This window comes from Glandiceps talaboti, chromosome 16 (assembly GCF_964340395.1).
Source record: "Glandiceps talaboti chromosome 16, keGlaTala1.1, whole genome shotgun sequence".
NCBI lineage: Eukaryota > Metazoa > Hemichordata > Enteropneusta > Spengelidae > Glandiceps > Glandiceps talaboti.
The window spans coordinates 7472585-7497698 of record NC_135564.1 but is presented as its reverse complement, the minus strand read 5'-3'; the positions used below and the strand labels follow the sequence as shown (position 1 = coordinate 7497698).

Genomic DNA, 25114 nt, shown 5'->3' with positions numbered 1-25114 from the left:
GTATAGGTACAGTATTAGCTGCAATAATTGTAGCATCAGGTGTGATTTTAAGGGCTTTTTCTCCCGTTTTTGTGTTTTCCCGTGTCAAAGTGCTGCGTGCGTTGCTACATTTGCCGATTTTAACAGAATTGGGGTACCTCTGAACACTGCCTGGGTCTTGAAGGGTCCGTAATTAATGTCGGAGTTAGGACATGTACGATATTTTGGCAGGTACGGCGTAATTTAGCAGAAAAATCCACCCAGCTTTGCGATTCAGATCTGAATCTCTTCCGTCTATTTGCGCAATTGTTGCGTTTGCTTCCAGTCAAACATCGGAACGGAAAAAAACACAGAAAACAGAAAAAACTCCCTCATAATCACAGCAAACGCTACAGTTATTGCAGCTAGTACAGTATGTACTTTGTACACTCTTTTGTTCGACATCAGGTTAACACAGTATGATGTGAACAGATGGTTTTCTTCCAATATGAATAATAAGTTCTATATTAGTTGTATGGTCCACAATTTACTATGCATATATATATAAATGCCTTATTTCATTTAGATTAATAGATACACATGAAGACACTGGATCAATTACACATTTTTGCTTGGTAATAAAGTACGTGTACACATTCAGCCAGTGGCCGTACTTATTATCAAGCATGTGTTTTTGTGATTTGCAGAATGTGAGCAGGATATTATTTCTAGTACTCGGAGTTTTATTAAGCAAGGACGACGAAGAGAAAAAGAATGTACAGTGTTGGATTAAACATCTCAAAGGGTGTCATACCATAATTTCATTCTGCTTTAAAGAAAAACTAGTAGAACAGGAAATATTATTGGTTAACTGTAACTATCACAAAGTATCCGTTGAAAGGCATGCTTTGTACTCTGTAGAGTTACCAACATATTGGTAACTTATTACTTTTCTGAACACAATGAAGCAACCCCACTGTGAAAAGCCCTCTTCGTTATATGTTACTATTTTCACCAAGGGCATTGATGAGTATCACCATGGATACGGATATTATCTTGTTATTTGCTGATGACAACCGAAAAACAAGAAATAAATGTTGTTTATTGCTATACGGGTGTTATTTGATTCGTAACCATACAGTGACGTCATCAAACTCGAAATCAATCATTGGAATCCTCTTGTTGATTGGCGAAATAATTAGTATTGACACAAAACCCTAGATTGAAAAGTTGCGGCGATGAATTTCATACCAGGTTAATAAATTTGTAGTAACCCGAGGGATGTTTAATATCACAAGAAAGGGCATGAGTAGTTTTCAATATATTCTTAGTAGCAGTAATTGAAGAATATTTTTTTCCGGATATGTGGAAACTATTAAAAACTATGCGAAATGAAAGCTATATATATTATATATGTGTACTATATTGCAGTCCATACATCTCGCTGTCTCTAGCATTGCAGCGTAATCCATAATAAAGTATCAGTGATATCTTTCGGATCACCGAGACTTGCTCGAAGCATATATGAAATCACTTGTTTTGCAAACTCTCTGCAACAGGTGTTTTGGTCATACTTAAAAAAGAACTTGACAAAGCGATGATGTCATATCAAGTTGAACTTCCCATGATTGTCAACACGTGCATGGTTGTTGTGTTATCACCTGCCTTATCATCTGTAATTTGCCCGCTTGATTGTGTTGTTTGAGATTCACAGGTAATATGGTTTGTACATATTCAGTGCCATTGTTGCATATAGGTTTCATATCTTATCTTGACAACGCATTGGTACCTATTCAAATGGTGGACTGTTTTAGATTCTCGTTAGTGACAGCTTTGTCATCCTATCACATGTTAGAGTAATTGCACGCCTGTTGATTAGGTGTATCATGTCGAATTGTTTACATTGCAATAAGAGATCGTCAAAACAGAAGCGTTGCGAAGAGCTGTTGTATTACTGACAAGTCCACTGTTGACGCCATCTTGTTCAGTAGACGCCATTTTGTCCAGTCGTCGCCATTTTGTCTAGTAAAGACAAATATTATCGTAGTCAACACGTACTACCACGATTCAACTATCTTATCTGACCCTAGCAACATACCTTAAACTACTATAACTTTATTGAAAACTGACACAAAACACCTGGTGTACCGAATACGCTATTCATGATTTGTTTCTTCTTGTATAGCTCTCGACCATATTTGTTCCTAATGTTGCTTAATGATACAAATGCATACAGGAAATTAGGTTAACGAGAGTGTATGGTAAGAGTTACGGTTGATAACGTTATGGCCTTAGGCTTGTCAAGTATTGGAACGAGAGGGGCACTATATACTAATGACCTCCGTGAGTTTATTATTAATTTGTACAGAAGAGCAAATACTACTATGTGTAGCTGGCAACATTGAGTTTGCCAGTGTCGGCAATCAAACCACTGACTAGCACGAACAAAACATTTGTTTGCTTCAACTTATTGCTGTCTGAACTAATCGTTTTCTCGTTATCCTGTTATTCCGATCAGTGTATCTCGATGTACTTAACACAAAACCAACATCGTAATAAACAGCTACGTGTGAGTAGAATGAGATACATATAGATATTTCAGGTTCTCTAGTCTGATTCCTTATTTGTCTTTTCCCCCTCATATATGTATATGCGTCGACCACATACCTTATACCAAACTAGACATACATGATACATACATACATACATACATACATACATACATAGTATACATACACACATACATACCTTGTGTTTATGTATGTATGTATGTATGTATGTATGTATGTATGTATGTATGTATGTATGTATGTATGTATGTATGTAAATGGTTCAACCATGTTTCACAATCAAAAACCGCATGTATTGAGAGAAGGAAATAATCTGTCAATTTATTATACAACCATAATAGCATTGACAATTTTGAAATAACACAATGTGCTCATTAAAGCTGCTTTGCCATGGTAATTTCAAGAGCGCAGATGTGACTAGCTGGGTAAGATCCGATTTTGTCTTTCTCAATCAACTAATGAATCTCATAAAACAGAGCATCATGACAGCTGACATTAAGATCCAGACTGCGTTCATATAGTGTGTGTATGATGCCCTAAAAAGGAAGTTGCTGTTGTGAAACGGTTTGCTTCGGCTTTTCCCGAATATTAAATGCGTTTTTAAATCTTCTTGCGAGTGGAATGATACACCCTTAGAAGGTTAAGTGTTGAATAATAGATACTCGAAGGTGACGTTATGATCTTCAAATACCACTTTCTGGGTACTGACATCGACAGTCTCTTCTCAGTCCATTGAGCGTATAAAATCTCGAAAACCCCGATTGCATACACAAACCATACATGTAACGGTAAAAGCTGAAATAAAAATGGAAAAAAAACCCAGAAGAGCGGATTTTATTTACGTCATTATAAGCATGCAAGATTTAGAGAAGCCTCAGGATATGTATGTTTATATATATATAAATGAACAGCATTGAAAAGGATTTCAGGCCATTTTGTATATTACAAAAATGGCGACGTCCAACCTTCCAATGTATACACCGTAATACATACAAAAAAAAGATGTAATTTACTGTCGAGATAATAATGATTCCTGTTAAGCACAGTATTGAAAGTAACTCATTTATTTGCAACAGGCGGCAAGACTTGTAATTTCTAACGTTACACAGTTTAATAAATGGAGACGTCTTAGTGAGTCTGCATGGTTACTGTCATATTTCTCATGACAACCGCATCATTTAGACGAAATGAAAAGCCCGATTTGGCAGTATTGCTGTATAATTTTCAGAAAATGAACAATGGGAGCAAGTCATTTTAAATGTCTATGCTGGAATTCCCTATTAGACATAGCCACTATCAGTACTGATTGTGAATATATATGTGTCCTCAGGCGAAGGAAAATAAGTGCCCCGGGAGGAGCTTAATTTCGGAGCTAAATGGATGAGAAAACGAGCATAGATAGGGTTCAGTACTCTTCTATATTTTTTTTTCATGGTCATCCTGTTCATCAGTTTTCATGGTTAGGAGAGGGTTTTACTTGACATGTAGTTTAAATTGACCCGAGCTGGTTAAAAAATATTCAGTTTTGTTGATTCAAGATTGAGACAAAAATGAGAAGAAAATAAGCCTCATTAGGGCGAGGCAAATTGAACGCGATGACTGGTGAGCCACAGGGCATGATTTATTTTACTCACATAGGGAAAATTGAGAATCCAGAAGCTTCCATAAAAACTGTGTAATCCCTAAAAGAAACATAAAACCAAACGAATTGCATTGAAATCATTTTGATTCGCGAGTACACTCCGCCATTTTATCTGATCCCGGTATTTTAGTTGTTTTTCGACATATGTTGTACATATATTTGCTGTAAAGCATATATATGACGAATTTAATGACTCAGATCTGAGTAACCCTGACATTCAACCTGATACCTGACAAATTCGGGACTTTGCTAAATGTTCGATGTGAACGTGACCTTACTCGGATTGACACCGGGTCCTTATCATTTTTTTTGGCTGCAGCGGAAACGTGATTTCTACACGAGTGTTAATGTGAGTTCGTGTGTAAAACCGTTATGGAACTACTTTCAAAGGTATGGCCAGGTTGATGAACTAGATGGTTGTTTTTGTCATATTCCAGTCGTGAAGACCAGACTCTTTGTGAAGTCAGATGTTATTCACAGAGCACTAAAACTTAGAAATCCACAATAAGCTTAATATATGCATTCATTCATTGCTGCATACCATGTAAGGAGCGCCCTTGGACTTTTTCGAAGTTTGTCATATTTTTAACGATTGTTATTGTTCCTCTCTTTAAATACTATTGCCTAGTATTGAATAGAGCTTTCCTTCCTATGAAGCCCCCGATAAGCTATAATGATTGTTACCCACCAGGGAAATTCCGCAGTATAGATGAAATGGAAGAACAGAACTATGAACTTACAGGCTCCTAAAATTTTACGGCTTGACTACAACATTCACATTTTCTAACTGCCATTTTCATAATCTCTTTGAATAATTCGCCTTCGAATTCATTTTCACGGTTTTCCACTGTTGATACTTCAAGGCTCTTAAAAGTGTACAGTTGGATATCGAATTAATCCCCAACATTAACACTTACAACTAATATGTACAACAACATTCAAAATTTCTCGCTGCATATCTTATTTTTCTGTATGCTTTATTCCTTTTACACGGTACCCGTATCGTTCAAACTGGTACAGTTATAGTTGTTGGCATTACCTTCGTTTGCATATGGAAATATCATTGTAGTTTGTTTGTTTTATTTATTTACGTGTCCTATGTGGGCTTACTAAGTGAATATTTCGTTCAATACAAATACAAACGCCCAACAATGCGTCTCATTACAGTTGCAATTATAATACAAACGTGTTGTATTTCATTCTTTTGTATCCAATCTCGCTAAACGCTCTCCAGGCATTCACACATGTCGAAACAATGACGTCATCTTTTGTGGACGAAAATATTCGAAAAACGCCATGATAGTATTGTTACATGGTTGCGTCTTTATGATTTACACTGGTGGTTATAAAGTCTTTCTGTATTGCGCCACATCTTTTACACTCTGTAGACTCCGCTTTGCTCCTGAATACGTAAACGCTTTTAGTGTGCCACTTATGTATGTTTATTCGTGTATTACGAAAGAAAGGGCCAGGGTTACAGGCTGTGCCACTTTTAATTTAAGGGAACGGAAATATATCATAGTACTTGTACCAGGGTACTTATTTTTATTATAGACAGAGGAAGGGAAATTTCTCTCCTTTGCCTACCATTGTACCAAGCCATTTGTGTAGAGGAGTACATTTGCTTGTGTATTGAGCTCATAATATATTTGCATACTCATTTGCATCATGTTAAATATGCAAATACGTTACTCGTGTACAAGAGTCTGAGCGAAATGTTGTTTATGTACGGAAACAATAACACTAACATAGAATAAACCAGAATAACCAAGTATATGACACCCAACGATGCGTCTCATTACAGTTGCAGAGAATACAAGGGAAATTTCTGTCCATTGTCTACCACAAATTCATTCGTGTAGCCGGGTGTATCATTTACATACATAACGATCTCATTATAATATGATCGCGTTGAAATATGCAAATATACTGCCCGTGTACAAGAGCGAAATGCTGTTTTATGCATTGAAAATCTAACATAGAATAAATTGTATGCTGCGCCACATCCCAATTACAACTGAAATTCTACCTCAACTATTCAACTATACTGTCATAATATACTGTTTAAGAAGCAAGACAGCTTACTTTGTCACTTTATATTTAACTTCGTGTAAAATTAAAGTTATCTAGCATCTTATGAATACTGCAGTGACATTCGATTGGAGGCTGACGTGTGTGTAAAAAATCGTGTAGGTATTAGCGTAGGTGGTTTGATCCCAAGCACATATACTCACAATGAATAACAAGGAAAATATATTAAGATATCAAAATTTTATGAAATACATAATTCATGTGAAAAGCATATGTTTGTGTTTAATGTGCACAGCCAAGTGGTTCTGTACTTAGTAATGGTTTGGATGCCCATGTTTGATCCAGGCACGACTCAATTTAATGCAGTGGAGAAAAATGGGGGGGGGGGGGGGGCTTAGAATGCGGAATTGGTAGACAAGTATAAATGAGAAAGTAGATGCAGGTGTATAAATCGTTGTAAACATTAAAACGATTTTGGAAAATTTTATACTCCGTTTTTACCATAATAACGTTTCCAATTATGACATTCAGAAAAGGTGTAGTCATCTCGTTTCTAAGGTAACGATAACAATACGTTACAAAGATCAGCAAACTCGTGTCTATCTAAAGTTGTATATGGAAATAGAGATAACCTCAACATCTACTGTCATCGCCATCGCATATCATTATCGACATCAATCACAACAAGCTTCAAAATCTTCACAGAACAATTGCTGCGTGATAAAACCGGTTATGACATCATAGACCGGATGTGACATCAATTATGAAGTCCAGGCTCTTAATCCCTATTGGCTGTTTGTTCGTTGCACTGTCTTGCTTTAAATTTGAAAGACAACAAGTCAAGCTCTATGGTAACGATAACAATACGTTATATGTCTGAATATGACAAGTATGCCTTTGCAAACAATTGTATGAAATGTGTATGTAAGTCACCCCTCATACTTCAGTCGTTTACAAAGTACTAAAATATGTATTTCTGATGAATATGGGCGCGTTTGTTCAGTTCTATGCAATGGTGGGCGTCGACGCAATGGATTCAGTGACTATATTTTCTCAAGTCTGAAATAGCATAATCCTACAGAATCAAGTGTATACAAAATCCTACACAATTTGGTATTTTAATGGTTTATCTGCGAGGTTATAATGTAGATCATTATTTCATTCAACATTATTGAAATTAGTCAAACATTCAAGTGAGGTTCATTGAAGTAATTTTACTTGACTGCGTGTTTACCAGTGAAATGGTCAAGACGCATATAATGTAGGAAATATAGGATCACTTATATGTACAGTAATAATATCTGATTCTTTAGTCCAAAAATCCAGGCATCAGGTATCAGCTTTTCACACTATGTTTCCATGACTACGAGTGCTTAGCGTTATTGTGTATAAACTTCAAAGCAAGGAAATAGTACAAATCCTATCGCATTGTGACGTCACTGTTTGCATAAAAGTGGGTCAACTTAATTGTGTAAAATCTTCTATCACTGGGAAAACATGAAAGCCCACTCGCATTCACGAACTGTAGCTATTTCAAAGTCTTCGAAATAAAAAGACAGCGTATTCAAAGAAAATACTGGGAAACTTCTGAACGTGTTCTTTTTCGCGTTATGTTAGAACATTTCATATTAAAATATCAAATATGGCAACTTCGTGTTTATACCATTTTTAATTTTGTAAAGATATAGCTATGTGTCTATATGCATAATATTACAAGTTCCAAAACCTTTTTAAAGTACCACTTGTTGGTTTATGGCCATTTTAAGGTTTAAACCACAATTGTCTCTTTTCGAAAGTTTTTAAGTAATCATTATGAGAATATGACATTGTCACATATGGAGATAAACTAGAAACACAAACTGTAGAAAATAGATTGACAATACAATAATGTATGTGCGTGAACCACTTAAAGTCAAAAACCACCAGACTAATTGTCTTGGTAATTGGTAGGAACTCGCATCGTCAATGTGCGTTTAAGGTAAAAAAATGCGAATGCCTTTTTTGAAAATTAGGTTACACTTTAAGTGGAATGTATAATGTTATTGTTTTATTGATGCCATAAAATAATTAATCTTTTTATGGGTTAATTCACCCATGACCGATTTCTCATTGAGGGTTCCATGGTAACATACTTTTTAGCACAATTGAACTGTAATTTAATGTTTAATCATGCTATAGATGTGATAGAGCATTTGTTCATTTATTTATATATCTATCTGTCTGTCTGTCTGTCTGTCTGTCTGTCTGTCTGTCTGTCTGTCTGTCTGTCTGTCTGTCTGTCTGTCTGTCTGTCTGTCTGTCTGTTTATGTGTGCATGATATATGATTCAAAAATAAAAACAGGGATGGGAAGGCAAGTGGCTAAACAAGTGAACACATGTGTAGCAACAAGATAAATGTACAGTTGTGCTAGAACGCCATTGGCACTATTTGTTAGCTGTTTGAGCGTCAAATGTAAATTTATTTTTTGTATGATAGATCGGACGTTGAAATTACCATATTCAGGCAATATGCATGTACTCCAAAGACGCAATGCCTCCTCATCGGCGGTTTTGATGTTGACTAATTCGCTTGCAAGACCAACCCTCTACTTGTTACAAAAAACAGCTGAAACACAATTCACTGACTGATGATCACGACTTGTCAATATTCGCTAGTGTTGTGATAAATTTAATGACGGTGTGGGTTTTCGAAGATTCGATTAAGCAATATGTCATTATATGTCGTGTTTGTGAGTGGACGCCCAGTATACTCAACACACAAAGACCTTTTAAGCCGTATGAACATTTCATAGGGGTGTGTTTGCGTTGTGCACTCGAGAAATAGGAATTCGATGTAGCGATACCGTAACACCGTATGAATTGTCCTTCAATTTTAATTAGCAAATACTGCTCCGAAGGGTATTCGCATGGAAGTCCTCATAATTGAATTCTTCCGTTCGTATAGCATTTCCGGTAATTTAAATATACATAATCCAGACTGCCAACTCTCAATTTGCTACAATAAATTTCCTCAAGGAACAAGACTGTAAACAACACTTCTCGTTCCCTTAGCTACTGACTTGTCACCAATGATCATTTGTTACACGTACACACAAGAGATAAATGTCCTTTTTGACAAGTGGTATGAAGTACATGTACTGTGAAGGCTAGTCTGTAAGATACGACATTCGTGCCACAAGAAGTCCTGATAGGGCCGAACAACACGACGTATCTTAGAGTCTATATGAAGATACGTTTATTCCAAAATGAGAAGATGAAATTTTCCTTGGCAACACTTCGATTTCCCTTCTCTAGAAATTTGAAGACTCAACGTAGATAATGAATTTTGTGTGTGATAAGAATAAGCTGCTAAGTATTTTTATGTAACTTCATTTATGTTAATTTGGTAAAGTGTTTTTTTTTCAATTTATAAACATATTAGATTGACACCTACTCCCCCCTTTGTCATTCCGACCTACCTGCCTATCTATCTATCTATCTATCTATCTATCTATCTATCTATCTATCTATCTATCTATCTATCTATCTATCTATCTATCTATCTATCTATCTATCTATCGACCTACCTACCTACCTACCTACCTACCTACCTACCTACATACCTACATACATACCTACCTACCTGCCTACTTACCTACCTGCATACCTACCTACCGACCGACCTACCTACCTACCTTATATTGATGGTGACAGTATTGAATTCGTTCGTAAGTTACTTTTAGTAATTCAATGAGTGGGTGACTGATCTATTGGGAGGTATTAAGAATAAAGTGAATTAATCGTTGAACGAGTGACTAAATTAGGCAGACAAGCAGTTAATAAGTTATTCAATTAATGATCGATCAATCTATCAATTTATAAGTCAGGCTTGCGCTGTCATTCTATCTACCGATGAGTAGTTCGTGGTGTGTTGGACAAGAAATTGTCAGTCGTAATTACTTTCGAGTGATCCATCAATCTGTTTGACCCACGATCAGTGTTATCTAAGCTGTCAGTTATCTTAATCAATCAAAACTACTTCACCCCTATAATCGATTGTACTAATTTTCTTTCGCACGTGCCAAGTGATGTGTACATGTTCCACGTGAAATAAAGGATACCAATATTACTGTAAGTAGCTAAGGCCTGCTTGAAACACTAATGTGGGCTTTGAATCATTGCAAGCTGCCTAGTTTTGTGTTACACGTACCTAAATCGATTTCCCTCGAGGGAGATGAATTTCTAACTGCGTCGGAAAACGATCATCTCGTACATACCGCTTTATACTGGGCAATTTGTAGAAATAAGCCGTCAAGTACATTCAATAATATGCAAGCCGGAATAAGCTAGATGGTGCAAAAACTCAATTTAGAGACGCTAAGCAGAACTACTCGGCACCTGAAAGATGTCTCCTTAGATTGAAAAGGAGTGAGGCAATAAAATCAATGGCTGAAGGTCTGTTTACTGAATGTTTTGAGGCATTCAATGAGGGAACGACATGTAAAAAACGTGTAAAAAAGCTAGGAGGCTTGCTGCAATACTGTACACATATTCATTCATGGTCATTACAACGAAGCGTTCCATTATGCTGTATCGATTAGCATGCTAGCAGCAGTCGTTTTGAATTTGCAGAAAATCGTTGGTATGCTACATTACGTTGGACCGAATTTTAATTGTGCATTTCGTTCTGCATCGTGTGACTGAATATTGTCATTGCAGTTTCAGTAACACGAACGTGTGCACGATCAAGTGATATCTCCTCAAGGCAACACATAACGCTGATATAGTCAAATTTGATATCACCTTTACTTTAACCCCATAAGACTGTTGCTTTACATTTATCTTTATACGGTTCGAAACCCGCATATTGCGCTATCGAATTTTGAGACATACACAACACCTCATGACCCGCAATAACATATCAACTTGGTTCAAGATTTCCTTGTAGGAATAAATGGGTGTCATGCTGATATCAAAAGGCGTGAATCTGCTGTTTTGATTATCAGTTTGTCGTATTAGCAATTTGGCGTGGTCAAATGTTACTTTATTCAACTTAGTACCAAGTCTTCTATATAAATGTGTTCTTGTTTAAAGAAACAATTAAAGATATGTCCCTTTTTTGGAAGAATCTAGCGATCGAAACCGATTCAAATGTATGTACATGGTTGTAGAAGTGTATGGTACTTCTGGAATATGATATAAGGCTTACCAAGGAACATTGGTAACTTTGTGAAAGTTATTCGACAGTGGAGATGACACCCATGTCCATCAGCAGATAATTGACACAATGTCAACATGCATATGTTACTAGCATTGTAGGTCAAATGTCAGGTATTTTGGGGTTCTCATGTTTTACTTTAATAAGCTGTTTTGAAAGGAGATTACATTGTTTTAAATCCAGACGTTTAGTACTTCAAAACGACATCAGAAATGTTCATAGTCGACGAAAAGAGCTTTTTTGCTATATACACGTTTTAAACGCTTAGTATGTATAGTCAAGCTTGACGGTGGGTAATTATGAACTAAATAATGTCGAGTTGTAAAGATACTGCTGCGTATACAAGTATACTAGACAAATTAATTCGTCATGACATTGAACTCCGTCTTAGCATTTGACAAGGACGAACTGTCTGATATCCTTTACCGAGTAATCTCTTAAGCCAGGAGGGGAAAATGGCGCCGGAAATGACGACATCTTTCATGACAGTGGTAATCATAGAATCCCTACTGTTGAAGATGATATAGTATATGGGCTTAGAGGGCCACATATCTCATTGACCCTAAGTGTGAATTTCATTTTCAGTAAAGCCTGTCTCATATTGTTTTCGTACCTCTGCTTCAGACCTGGATTAAACCCTACCCACTATAAATAGATCGATTATTTTATCGGTTTGTGATATTTTAACGTGCTTGGTCCATTTACCGATATCGTGCGATCATGAAGGTAAATCCCCCGACGAAATAGGGATAAGAGTTCTGCCAGGAATTATTCTTACTTATTAGGCTTGATACGGGAATTGCACCGTGAGATCGACTTGCAAAGCCCCGAATAACTTAACGCAGTCATCGGCTTACAAGAAGGAAACAGTGAAATGATCGCTTTGTGTGTCATTATTTAGAAAAGTCCTCTTTCTTAGGAGTCTGCTAGTACCCATATCATTACTTCCTCTGTCAGGCATGATGGTGTTTTCATTTATACAGTACATTAAAGCTATTGAGCAAAAATTGCGATCACGTTAATTTTTTTAAAAATCGACAGTTAAGATGTTTGCGTTTCCTACAAACGCAAATATTTCAGTCAAGTTCTGAAGACATTACTTAAATGCACCGTTCTTTGAACTCTTCGACGGTCACTAGGGTTGTTATTATCATAATTGCAAGTAGTCGAACAGGACTATGTTCACTTAAAAACGGAAAAAGAATTGTTATTCACTACTGTGTAAAATAGGTTAATGGTTTTGTTTATTGACATCGAAATGGCGTTCTCTGAGAGTTGCGTAACCATGCTTGAAGCACATCCTAAGATCCCCATACAATCACACAACTTTCTCCTTGAAGATCCTAAAGTGCATACCGTTGCATATACGTCTACTTCAATGCATCATTATCCGCCCCTATTGTTGGTCAAATAGGGCTCATTACAAAAGATACGCAACTGAAGTCATCAGGGTTATTAATGAAATCCGGCCCAATTACCGACTTAAATTACTCGTAAAGTCACAATACCTACACAATAGCTGCAAAGATATCGCTGATAAGTGTATTGCGACGATGTTTTTTCTTTCGTTCTCTGTTGTTTTTGGGAAATCGCAAAGTAAGAGCTTGCCGCTTGAGGGGCTTCAAACAGTTATGTTAGCGCTAACAAACACAACAGCCAACTAATCCCTTCATTTACTCTATCGGAATAGAGTCTTCAACTAACTTCGTTTTTCTTTAAAGGTGCGAATTTACTAACAGGTCTTAAAATGCATTGCCATGAGTATTCATAGTAGTTTTAACGCTTGGCCAAATCCCCAAATTAGCATAACAATTGCATTCAAATTCTCATTTCATGCCTCGGTACATTTGCCTGTTCAACTCTATTTCCAAACACTTGGCAGTGTTCTAATTTAGCAGTACAGTTATTATTGTCATAGTGTGTTTTGTCAAATGTTAGGTAGAGTATGATCATTTCAGCTTGACGAGTCACAAACACCGAAGTTTAAAGTCACATCTATCTCAGTATTCTAATAATGAAGGGTATATTTACATGTACCTTATAGGGGAGGACATGTTTTAAATATCGCAGAACTTTGGCATTTTGCATTTAGTTCTCATTTCTTTTGAACATTTAAAAAAAAATATTGACGTTTATATATATTCGCATTATAAGAAATATTCATGTATCTTCATTCCTGGCAGATTGCCAACAGTTGAAGATAACTGCCATGTTGTCTCGTATGTTGGCTTTTCAATTCTGAAGTGGATATTTCTGATGTCAAATCTGTCGTTTTTACAGTAAATCTCACAAGCAAATGTCACAAGAGATTCTTCTCAGATTTTTATGAATGAAGTATACAGATCCATATATGTATTGTTCAGACATAAGTATAGTCCTATATCAAATTGTATCAGCTGCTGTTATTATTATTATTGAGATTTGAGGAACGTGATGAAATAAAACGTGTTATCAAAATTGGTTTATGTACTAACAAGAGATAGTAGAGTTGTCGTTTGCACTTTCGTAGAGTCTTCTTTGATATGTCATGTAGAATTTCACGGGATGTAAATCTTGAACTATCGCCATCACGTAATTGTAAGATCACAAAAGTGAAAACAAATATCCCTTGAAAACGTGCATATAAAGTAGTAACTACCTGGGGCATATGCGTGGGCAGTGGGAAACCATTCAGGTTGGCGCATTTCAATACCCGAAAACCATCGGCCATCGATAAATGCGAAGGCTTTATTACATCTTAAAATTGTTTCATCAATCAGTGATAAAAACGCGTTTAAATCGGGCCCTATATGACCACATTTTACAAAACCATGGCTTCTAGGTGTTTAACTTCAATTGCTGTATTGTCGCACATGTACACTTTGCATTGTTAAGACCTCGATTTGCGAGTTATCAGAGTTTTGTAACGTTTGTTATTTTTGACAAATATCACGTACTTTTAAATGTCTGTATTCTTATTCCAAAGAAAACCGTGCGCCAATGAAAAAAAAATGTAAACGAAATAAATTTATGAATGCTGGACACCCTGTAGGCATTTGCATTGAAACTATACGTGTCTTACATTGCTTGTTGTTTTCTGTTCTTTTTTAGTTGTGGTAATATGTGCTTCTGGCGAGGCCGTAAGGAAGATTATGTTGGCAGCACATGGACTTGGAATGACGACACCAAACAAAGATGGCCATGCACAGTATGTTTTCTTCAACATTCAACTATTCGATAGCGCTTACTTCGGTAGCGTTGGATGGGAGAAAGGCGATGAACATGATGCTGACGCCAAGCAAGCTTATCGTTCTTTAATGACTCTAACCCTGAGGAAACCAGATACTCCGGAATATAACGATTTCGCCAAGGAGGTGAAAATGCGTGCTCTGAGGGATTATCAATTCGATTACGACAAGGAGGGCGAGGGTGTAAGTAAAAGTATACAGTGTTCTGGTATTTGAGATTTTTAAAGTGGCACAAGCTGAGTTTATAAACCTTTTACTCAACTGAAAATACTTACATAAAACTCGATGGCACTATATAATTATAGTGTAATATTATCAATGTTGATGCATGCCTTCTATGATATTACAATTGCCTTCTGGCATTGTCAGAACAGATGAACTCAGCATAAACTCAGCTTGTACCCCTTTAATTGACAATATGAACCCGAAGCAAAATCGAATAATAAAAATGAAAACAAAAATCTACCTATCCCACCTATTCTAAAATTGATCCTAATTGGAACCACACATTTCTTTTTGTTAGGCCTCAGAGAAAGCTATTCATTTGTTACCTCTTGCAGAATTTTAACAATCCGTTTGCTGAAAGAAATGACAATATCAAGCGAATCGAACAGTTTCGTGTTGATTAGTCCTGAATTATTATTAAGTACTAATATCATTAGTAATTATTGCTCATCAAGGCGAACATTCATTAGTAAACATTTTTTAATTATGTTTCCTAAGAAAATTACGTACATGTAAATTCGCAGTATTATTTACAAAGGCATGTAATTTGCAAGTTCCGATTTCAAAACCAATTAGTGCCTAGTTAATTGGTTAATGATTAAACGACTAAACCAATTATCATACTACTAATTATGTAGAGCGAAGGGAGATAACACCGTGACTGCATACATTCATGCAACTTCCATACAATATACGTTTCAATATATTTAACGTATAGAAATTAAAAGGGTCATTTGGGGTCGACGTTCGCAGAGATATATATTTTAAGAGAGTGCATCCAATAAATTTACGGATCGTACAGCGTTTGATACCGGCTCTCAGCGGTAACCTCGCATTGAACAAAATACCATGATCTGTACATTTTTTAATTATGAAATTGCTTTGTGTATCATATAACATAATGCGATTATAGTACTCGAAGACGATAAATGTTATTATAGGTTGATATACCAACATTAACACTGATATCAATGATTAGAAGTGACACACGTTGTACACTGTTTATAGATCTTTATACTACAAGGAAACCAGTAAAGTTGCAACAAATCGTCGTGTAACCCGTCAGTGGTCTTTCTAACGAAGCTACATTTTATCGACTGTTTCAACTGTACTAATATCATGCTATTAAACATTGCTGATTTTTATCCAGTAACTTGACAAAAATATTACTGATATTACTAAATTTTATCGTCTGGCTCGTCAAAAAATCTTCATTTCAACATCTTCAGGAATGAGAACAATTGAAGAACATTTGTTACATTTTAATTCATCGGTATGCCTTCAAAATTATACGTTGTTATGATTTGGCGAAGAGTTGCTAAGATAACGGTAGCTCATGTAAAGAATTCGCAAATATTGCCATATCGGTAAGACTTTGTCACCCAAAATGACGAAACGGAACAGTGGTAGTATACATTTTGTGGCGACAGACAAGAAAACGTATCTGCGTGTAGGTAAGATTTGGTTTAGCCATACGACGTTTTGTTTCAGCTGGTTTACATTGTATGTTTTCGAATCAGTTGATATTCAGCAAGTTGATAGGGTAGGCATGTAAGAATTTTTCAGAATGACCCTTGACCCTTGCTACTGCATGTTACGTGCTCATGACAGGAAAAGAGTCATTACGAATATGATATCCTCTATTATTTCAGCAGTAGACTCGGAGCTAATCATGACATTATCTTCTAGAGTACATAACTATATTGTGTATCCTATCTTGTCAGTATTCGCAGAGGAGATCTTTCACCAAGGGGTATTATCTTCTCTTCGAGCGACTCTTCTTCGTCTTGTTGTAATCTCCAATAACTTTCTGAGAAAGGAGAACGAATGTATGTTTAGGCAAATGAGAATAGTGCCATATGATATTTTAGTATCGCAAAGGTGGGTGGGTGGGTGGATGGGGGACTATTACATGTACAATTGGCGGTCCGTACGTCTGTCCGTACGCAATATCCAATTTCATTCAAACCTGGTATAAGGGTAGCAAATCATATAGGAAATCTAATACGTCATTTTGTTTTGCGACATATGCAAACTTAACCGACTAGTGGCCATATTTGTAGTTACAAATCACTATTTACTGCACAACACAAAAACTCTAACACATAGAGACTCCATTCAAGTGTCTACCTCATATTATCAGATATAAGCTTTCTTTTAATACATTGACCTTGAGCTTCAAGGCCGGTTATCAAAATCAAGCAAATTTGTTTTGCATATCAAAGACACTCTATAATAAATATAAGCTTTTGTCAATGTCTTTAAATAATGTTTACGGGTAATATAAGAAGAAAAAATATAGAGATAGCTATTGGTGCTCATACGTTTTTACTGAATAATGGCCATATTTGTAGTAAAAAATTGTGACAGTGCACAAATCAAAAGCTGTAGTTCATAACGACTCCATTCAAGTGTCTATACCCGTATAATCAGGTGTAAGATTTCCTGTAAGACGTTGACATTTCACCTTGACCTTCAGGGTTAATTATCAAACAGTAGCTATCTCTTGCATATTACAGACACTTTTGTATTATTGCAGTGTGACCAATATTTTATAAGATCTTGGGCGAATGTGATAAAGTATAAAGGTAATACACACATACATTAATTTTGGGCTCATAGCAAACTTTGACAGATGGCAGCCATATTTGGTGTAAAAATTAATAGTTTGTGCAACAGCTCCGGAACCATAAGACATAGAGACTTTATTCAAGTGTCCACTCCTATAGTATAAGATATTACCTTTCATTAGGTGTTATTATATTAGACCCTGACACTTACCTTCATCACAATGACTGAATGGAAGCTATATTTGTTATATAACAAAAGTATAACTGTGAACTACACAGCTCATAAACTACTGCATTAAAGAACATTAAGGTGTCTACTCCTATGATATCAAAGGCAGGTTTTTTTAAGACCCTGATATTTACCATGGCCTTGACCTTTAGAGTCAATTACCAAAACCAAGTTTTTTTCTTGCATATTGTGATGAGCTACTTGAATAGTATGGTGCATACTGTGTACTTGGTACACTTTTTAGTATTTAAGTATGATCAATTCCTTTCAATAGTGACCAAAGATCATACAAAACAAGGGAGATACACACATGCATCATGTATGCATCTGTCTGCGTATATTATTTTTACCGAATAGTCGCCATATTTGACGTGAAATTTAAAATCCACCAATATTGTACATTAGTTCAACACAATAAAGACAGTCACTTAATTAAAGTATCTATCCATACATTATCAGATATGACATTTCTGTTAGTATTTTTATATTTGACCCTGACCTTTACCTTCCGAGTCGAAATTTCTAGTCATTGAGAAGTAAAATATTTGATAGGTAGTATGTCTTCTATGAAGACTTGTTTTATATGTTATGTACAATTTGTACCATATATGTGATTTGTATCAGCAAAATACAAAGGCAAGCCGCTCTTCACAATAGGCAAGCCATTGGCATATTTTGATATGATACTAGAAGTAGATAGAAGCATAATGTGAAATATGCCCAATGACAACACACAACATTTTCCCTTTATCTATCTGAGCATGGAATTTGATAGAAAACAGATTTCCGACCGTATGGCAAGACAATGATCTCTTTTGCTGACGTGATTGTTCTATGCCATACGTTTTGATCAATCGCTAGTCACTAGTTAAAAGATACAAATTTCAAAATAATTGAGCATTGCTTGCAAAACCTATTTTTAATTGAAAAATATGGTACTGCGGAATCGAGCCCTGAAATTTGTGAGTGAATGACATTTTTAATAACTAAGCTACTAAATTTGGACTGCTGATAATAGACAAAAGTCCTTTACGAAGTCAAAGTAATGAAAGTAATGAAAGTATGAGAATGGTATAGTGTGACCCTATTTTTTATGTTTGTCATTACATTTTCATAGCACCTATAGGTCGGTCGGTCGATTTAAAAAAAGGTATTTAAAAGAATTAATCTTCGTCACATTTCTCTGCCAGTCCCTTCCCTCCTATCTTCATTTTATTGGATTCCTAGTAACAAGCCCTTTCCCAGATTCTCTACACAATTATCATGTTCTCAGCCCCTTACTTAAATAACTTCCATCATGAAAGAAAGAGATGCTCTTTTGGTGAACAAGTGTTGTCGCCACTGCCATTACTGTAGAAGACGTCGACATCACCAATGCATGATGGGACATTACATCATTCTTCAACATGTTAATGAACTAGAAAACCTCACTAAGTCATTCTTCAACATGTAAGTGAACAAATATATCATGCTAATTAACGTAATCAGCATATATTAGTCATTAACATGTTGAAGAATGATGTAATACCCTATCATGCCTTGGTGATGGACGGTAACATGGCGGGTCGTTTAAAATGTGGACGTATTAGAAAACGCGTTAGAAAACCCACTTTGGATCACTTTTGTTGCAGATTAGTTGTCAGGTAGGGTAAAGTGGTTTCTAAGAGTGCCATGGGTGGTTATGTTTCGGTTATATATGTTGATTTTGGAATTAAAACGAATCGTTGAAATTGCCGTGTATCTTCCTCTGTATCTTCCGCTATTTCCCAACTTCAGTATATTCCGGAACAATCACCAACAACGGTATTTTTTGAAAATTATTATTGTATATACCTAATAACGGCATTATTTTGTATTATGTTCACCCTAGACTAGAATATTGTCATCCTGGAATAGAATATTAGCTCACAAGTGACTGTGGTTTATTTATGTCTGTTGGAGTTGTAATGCAACATTAATAGTCGTACCTTATTTCATACCATGTAGCATTCTATCAGTAAACATGGTTATGGGATCCTGGCTCCCGTGATATAAATTACTTGCATGTCGAATTTACCAGGCAATTTTCTTTCCATACACATCACACAACAACGAACCTTCATGAAATGTTTTCATACGAAAAACATTTTTCGTTTCGGAGTTATAATAGAATGCTGTCTATTAAATTTTAGTAAAATTCTTGCAGACTTTTTTCTAAATTAACAGATGGATATAAAACTTCTTTCCAAAAACGTACAATTTATTCAAAATTTGGAATAACAAGTTGTTATTATGGAAATTCTAGTTGTTCTATCGGTTAACATCAATTCACTATATACATCACGTTTACTGTATTCAATTAAGATAACACATTTTACGTCCTTGTGACATAAAGTCGCCATTACACCCTCGAGCTATTTTAATACTAAAATGATCAATTCTCGATAATGCAGTACAAACATACGTTAGAGGGTGTATTGGGCTGCTGAGCTTTATTAAATAAACTACGATGGGGTTTTGATTACAACCCGCAAAAAAACACCGGTGCGTTTTCTTGCTTGTGCTGAGCAGGAGAGACAAGTTCCATGCAAAGACATACAGTGTAATTAGCGTTGTTAACTTATAAGTTGTTAACTTATCAAAGCAAGTTGTTAACTTATAAGTTGTTAACTTATCAAAGCACAAATATGTTAATAGGCTGTCACAGAGAAGTAATTGAGCAAGGTGTTATAAATCAAATAATCATCATTGTACTGGGAAGATAGACAATAATTACAGCGGCCCATTCTCGTAAAATACAGCCTCTTTTTCGTGGACGCAAAAAAACATAGTTTGGAAACAAAACAACCTAATTCTACGAGCGCGAAACACTTTATCAGAACACAGCATTAAAATACGTGAACTCGCAAAAACAAAATTTGTACCATGATGGCAAAAGAGAAATTATTCAGATTAGTATATTGGAGATGTTTAGAACTGCTTTACTTGCGAGGAAACAGGTTGATGGTATAATATCTTCTTTCATTTATATGCTAATGCTAGGAGAGTGCCTTCATATAAATTTCAGCAGGAAAGTGAATGACGATCGACAGTTTGGTGTTAAAATTTCTCCTTTGAGCGAATAACAAAAAAAAGTAATGATGTAAATTTAGGTAGGAAAGTGCTTGGCGGGAAAGAGGTTGACGACAAAATTTCTTCTTTATTAATATGCTAATTACAAATTTAAATGTACGCTCCTATCTTAATTTGACAATTGATGGGTTGTATGTTCAATAGTGGTGAATAGGGTACATGGGGTCATTGCACTAACTTGCTTTGCGGCACAGTCAGAATTAAGTTGCGCACAGCTGTGGACGAATCTAAAAACTGCATTTCTTCTCTTGATAGTATCATTTTATTGGATGGTGATAACGTAGAATATTTTACTATTCGTTACATTAATCACGGCATTCCCATAGCCTTTGTTGCCATGCAAACGTATAACGATGCCTCTAATCTTAAACCGAGTCTTTCGTCAAGAGCTATGGCATTACGAATATAACACGGGCTTATACTAAAACAGACTTCAAAATGAAAATTAAAACTAAGTTTTCAATTCTCAAATATACACATCATTCACGTTTCATTTGCAAATCAAAGCTTAATTCGAAGTGATCCACGAATGTAAAAAGGGTTGGCAAGACTACTCTATGCATATATGTGCATGCCTAGATATGTGTGCATATATATGTATGTATATGATTGTCGATAGCCGTAAAGATAGGACGGTGAACCCCCAAATTTCTTGTATTATTTAAAAGGACCAGGAACAAGCTATGACATGGAATACTTTGGAGAGATTTGAATAGTTTTGATTTTCAGGGGGTCTGGGGTGAATTCTACCCTAAAAAGAAATATGTGCAGACCTGATGCTAAATCACGTTTCTCCCCTCATACTTGATACAGCCCACGAAAAAACATCGGCGCGTTTGCTTGAATGAAGTGAGTTAAGGACATATTTCAGGCAGTGACAACATTAGGCCAAAACAAAATACAACTGGTAAAAAACAGTCGTACCTTTGATGTAGGTGCAGGTGACCCTTTTATCAGTTTGTTTGTACTCAGTCGTACCTGATTATTATACCATATAGTATTCGTTCAGTAAACAGAGTTATGGGATTCTGGCTCCTGTGGTGTTTATGCATTGATAAATTACCTATGCTAATTGCATGTCTGTGCATGGAACTTGTCTCATTCCTGCTTAGCACGTGCAATCAAATACACCCGTGTTTTTTCGTGTGTTGTACTTGGGCTTGTTGGATAGTCTGTTACTGTTGGTATTGTAAGTTTGTGTATGGAAATGTAAATGTAGTGTGACTGTTTTGATGTATTCTAAAAATACTGTTTGACAAAATACAATCTATGAAAGACAAACATTAATTCTGTAAAAGCATTAACAATTCACTTTGACGTGCATATTCAGACAACCTGTTCGTGCCCAGGGAACTTTCGCATGTGACTTTAATTTCATTTGACATTGAAGCATCTCCATAGATGCCATCTGAGGTATTCCGATGAGGCTTTAGTAACTTGTTAGGTGTCTTAATTACTGACCCGTACTCAAAAAGCAATTTCACTCTTGAAAACCTCAATATATTTCTAACACTTGTCATGTTTTTCTTCTGACATAGGTCAACAGCTTTGTCGGCGCATTCCATGATGCCGTCTTACTGTACGCAATAGCGTTGAACGAGACCCTTGAAGCTGGTGGAAGTGCACGTGATGGTGAGGAAATTACCCGACGAATGTGGAACCGTACCTTCCAAGGTAGGTCAAATTATCACGTATAACGCATTCACATTCATAGACATGAGATGATCAGGGTCGTTTAAAGTCACCTTATGGATGAAAAATGGATATTCATTAATGATTAACACAACATTACTGTGTGTTTCTACTTGAACAAATATGGAAAAAAGACCAAATTCAATAAATTTAATCAAATAAAAATTTTGTAAAAAATGGCAACCAAAAAAAAATTGAAATTGTACATACAGGAAGAGAATTGTAAATAGTTGGTAAACACACACGTAATCACTGCATCATACACAGTCTGTCCATGTATCCATCAAATTGATGTAAAATGTTACCATGCATGGAACATTGGAATTCTTGTATTTCATGTGTTTAGCAAGTTAGTTTTATTAAATTAAACCATTTAATTCTATCGACTCGTAGTGACAACCCTTAGGTCACGAGTATTTTGCGGCTGAATTAAGAAAAATATTGGAGAATAACATAATTATACCAGCGCCAGTAATATCAAAGAAAAATCGGGGAAAGTAATGGTAATTTTGAACGTTTTGACTCGCATTTCGAACACAGCAGAACCAGTGACGTTGACACGCGTTGCCGTGACATAGACGCGCGTTGTCGTGACGTCGAACGACCAGAGCATATTTTCCATAATTGTTTGTTCTAAATGATATATTATGACCACACGAGGAAATACAGGATTTAAAATTGGTCGCATTTTATTCGTTAGCGTTATTTTTCAATTACATACGCCTGGAAGCGAGTTTTAGCACGTGTCACAAAATAGATGTCCCGGCTCTATCTGGAACACTCGGCATCAGAGTAACTTTAAGGAATTCAACCATCGTGCAGAAATGTTGTAATTTAAATTTGTTGATTTTGTTCATCGCGAATCATTCTCATAAAGAAAATGAATAACATGTGAAAGATAATATGTTTGCCAGCAGTGTACAAATTGAAAATGTGATCCCACACAAACAGTAACACGAATTAGAGTTGAACACACACCATCATGTATGTTGACTACACTTTGAAAGAAGTTTGAACAATGTGACTCTCTAATGGATATTGGTTTTGGAATGCCCATTAACAAAATATCAAACCCCGCATCTGGGTTTTTAGGAAATGAGTGTTTACGAAATGAAATCACTTCGTGCTACTTCTTGCGTCTATTATTAAAAATCTTCCATGGAGAGAAAGGTTTCTCCTTTTTTGATGTATTTGCATATTGATTACGTACGACATACGTATAGTGTAGTGACCATCGGAATTCTACCATAGGTCCAATAATTCATCTCATTTGAATACCATCGACATCCACGAGTGTCGTATTCACCACCCACTATCTGTTTTTAAATGCACGGTGCGTCGTACCTCTTGTCCCCGCGAGCTATTAATTCACCTTTGACCTCGAAACATGGCTGCATAGTGACAATGCCTTCAGGGCTGATCTTTAAACATTCTGGGCAACATTATTGAAACAGAAACATCCTCTCTACTTCCCAAAGCCAACAAGGAGTGAAGTATATCTATCCTGCTGATTATAAAAAGGCAAGCAAGCAAGCAAGCATCCATCCATCCATCAATCCATCCGTCTATCCATTCATCCATCCATCCACCCACCCACTCATTACCCACCCAGACACCCCCACCCACACACATGCATCCATGCATCCATATATACACACACCCCATCCACACACACACATCCATCCATACACACATCCCTCCCTCCCTCCCCCCTCCCTCCCTCCATACATACATACATACATACATACATACATACATACATACATACATACATACACACACACACACACCTACCTACCTACACATGTACCTACCTACATACCTACCTACCTACCTACCTACCTACCTACCTACCTACATACATACATACATACATACATACATACATACATACATACATACATACATACATACATACATACATACATACATACATACATACATAACATCTCGTGTTCGAATTGTGCTTTTTCTCAATGTCAATCTATTTTGGCCCCAGTCTGATAAATATAGACTTGACCCTTTTTTCACCAACAAATATTTCAATCGGGGAACACATGGCGTACTTGATATAGCACAATGTATCCAAACACACGACTCTAATTCAGTCTTCCAACCTACACACATTTATAGTGCAAGATTGAGAACGTATAGTACGTTGTAACGTCACAAGTCGATTTAATATTACATTAGGGCCACAATACACAGCTCACAGCATGTGACATGTTGAAACATTTCTTTAATGCATTACAGCAGGAGGAATCAAACACTACACCAAATAATGAACTTACTAATGCATTTCCAATCTGATATCTTTAGGGTATCGAAACGGTTTGACCTGCAATTTTATATACTGGATAGTAAGTCCACCTTTTCGATGTACCACGATTGATTACCCGCGAAATGCCTACGCCATAACACCCTCAAAAGGTCGTAGAGTCAAATTTCCCTATATTTTCTAGAACGTTGATCTAGAGACATGCCTTTGTCACCCTTCTGTATCAGATAAAAGCAACCCCCTCCTTATGAAAAATATCATTACAAATATACTGCCTTTCACATATCACATTAAAATCAATTTCAGAATCACATTTGCTTACTAATGTATAAGTTTGATAAATTCTTAACAAAATGGCTACATGGTGTGTTAGGATCATCGTC

At 36.1% G+C, this 25114-nt stretch overlaps 1 protein-coding gene across 3 annotated transcripts in view; it reads left to right on the top strand.

Moving 5' to 3' along the window:
* The window catches only part of LOC144447513 (atrial natriuretic peptide receptor 1-like), a 273931-nt gene that overhangs the window by 195639 nt on the left and 53178 nt on the right, over window positions 1-25114 (top strand). For all 3 annotated transcript variants that reach the window (XM_078137559.1, XM_078137558.1, XM_078137557.1), the window contains exons 2-3: window positions 14490-14809; window positions 22300-22435. In XM_078137559.1, coding sequence (XP_077993685.1) covers window positions 14490-14809; window positions 22300-22435 — 456 coding nt within the window. The remainder of the gene's footprint in view (window positions 1-14489; window positions 14810-22299; window positions 22436-25114) is intronic.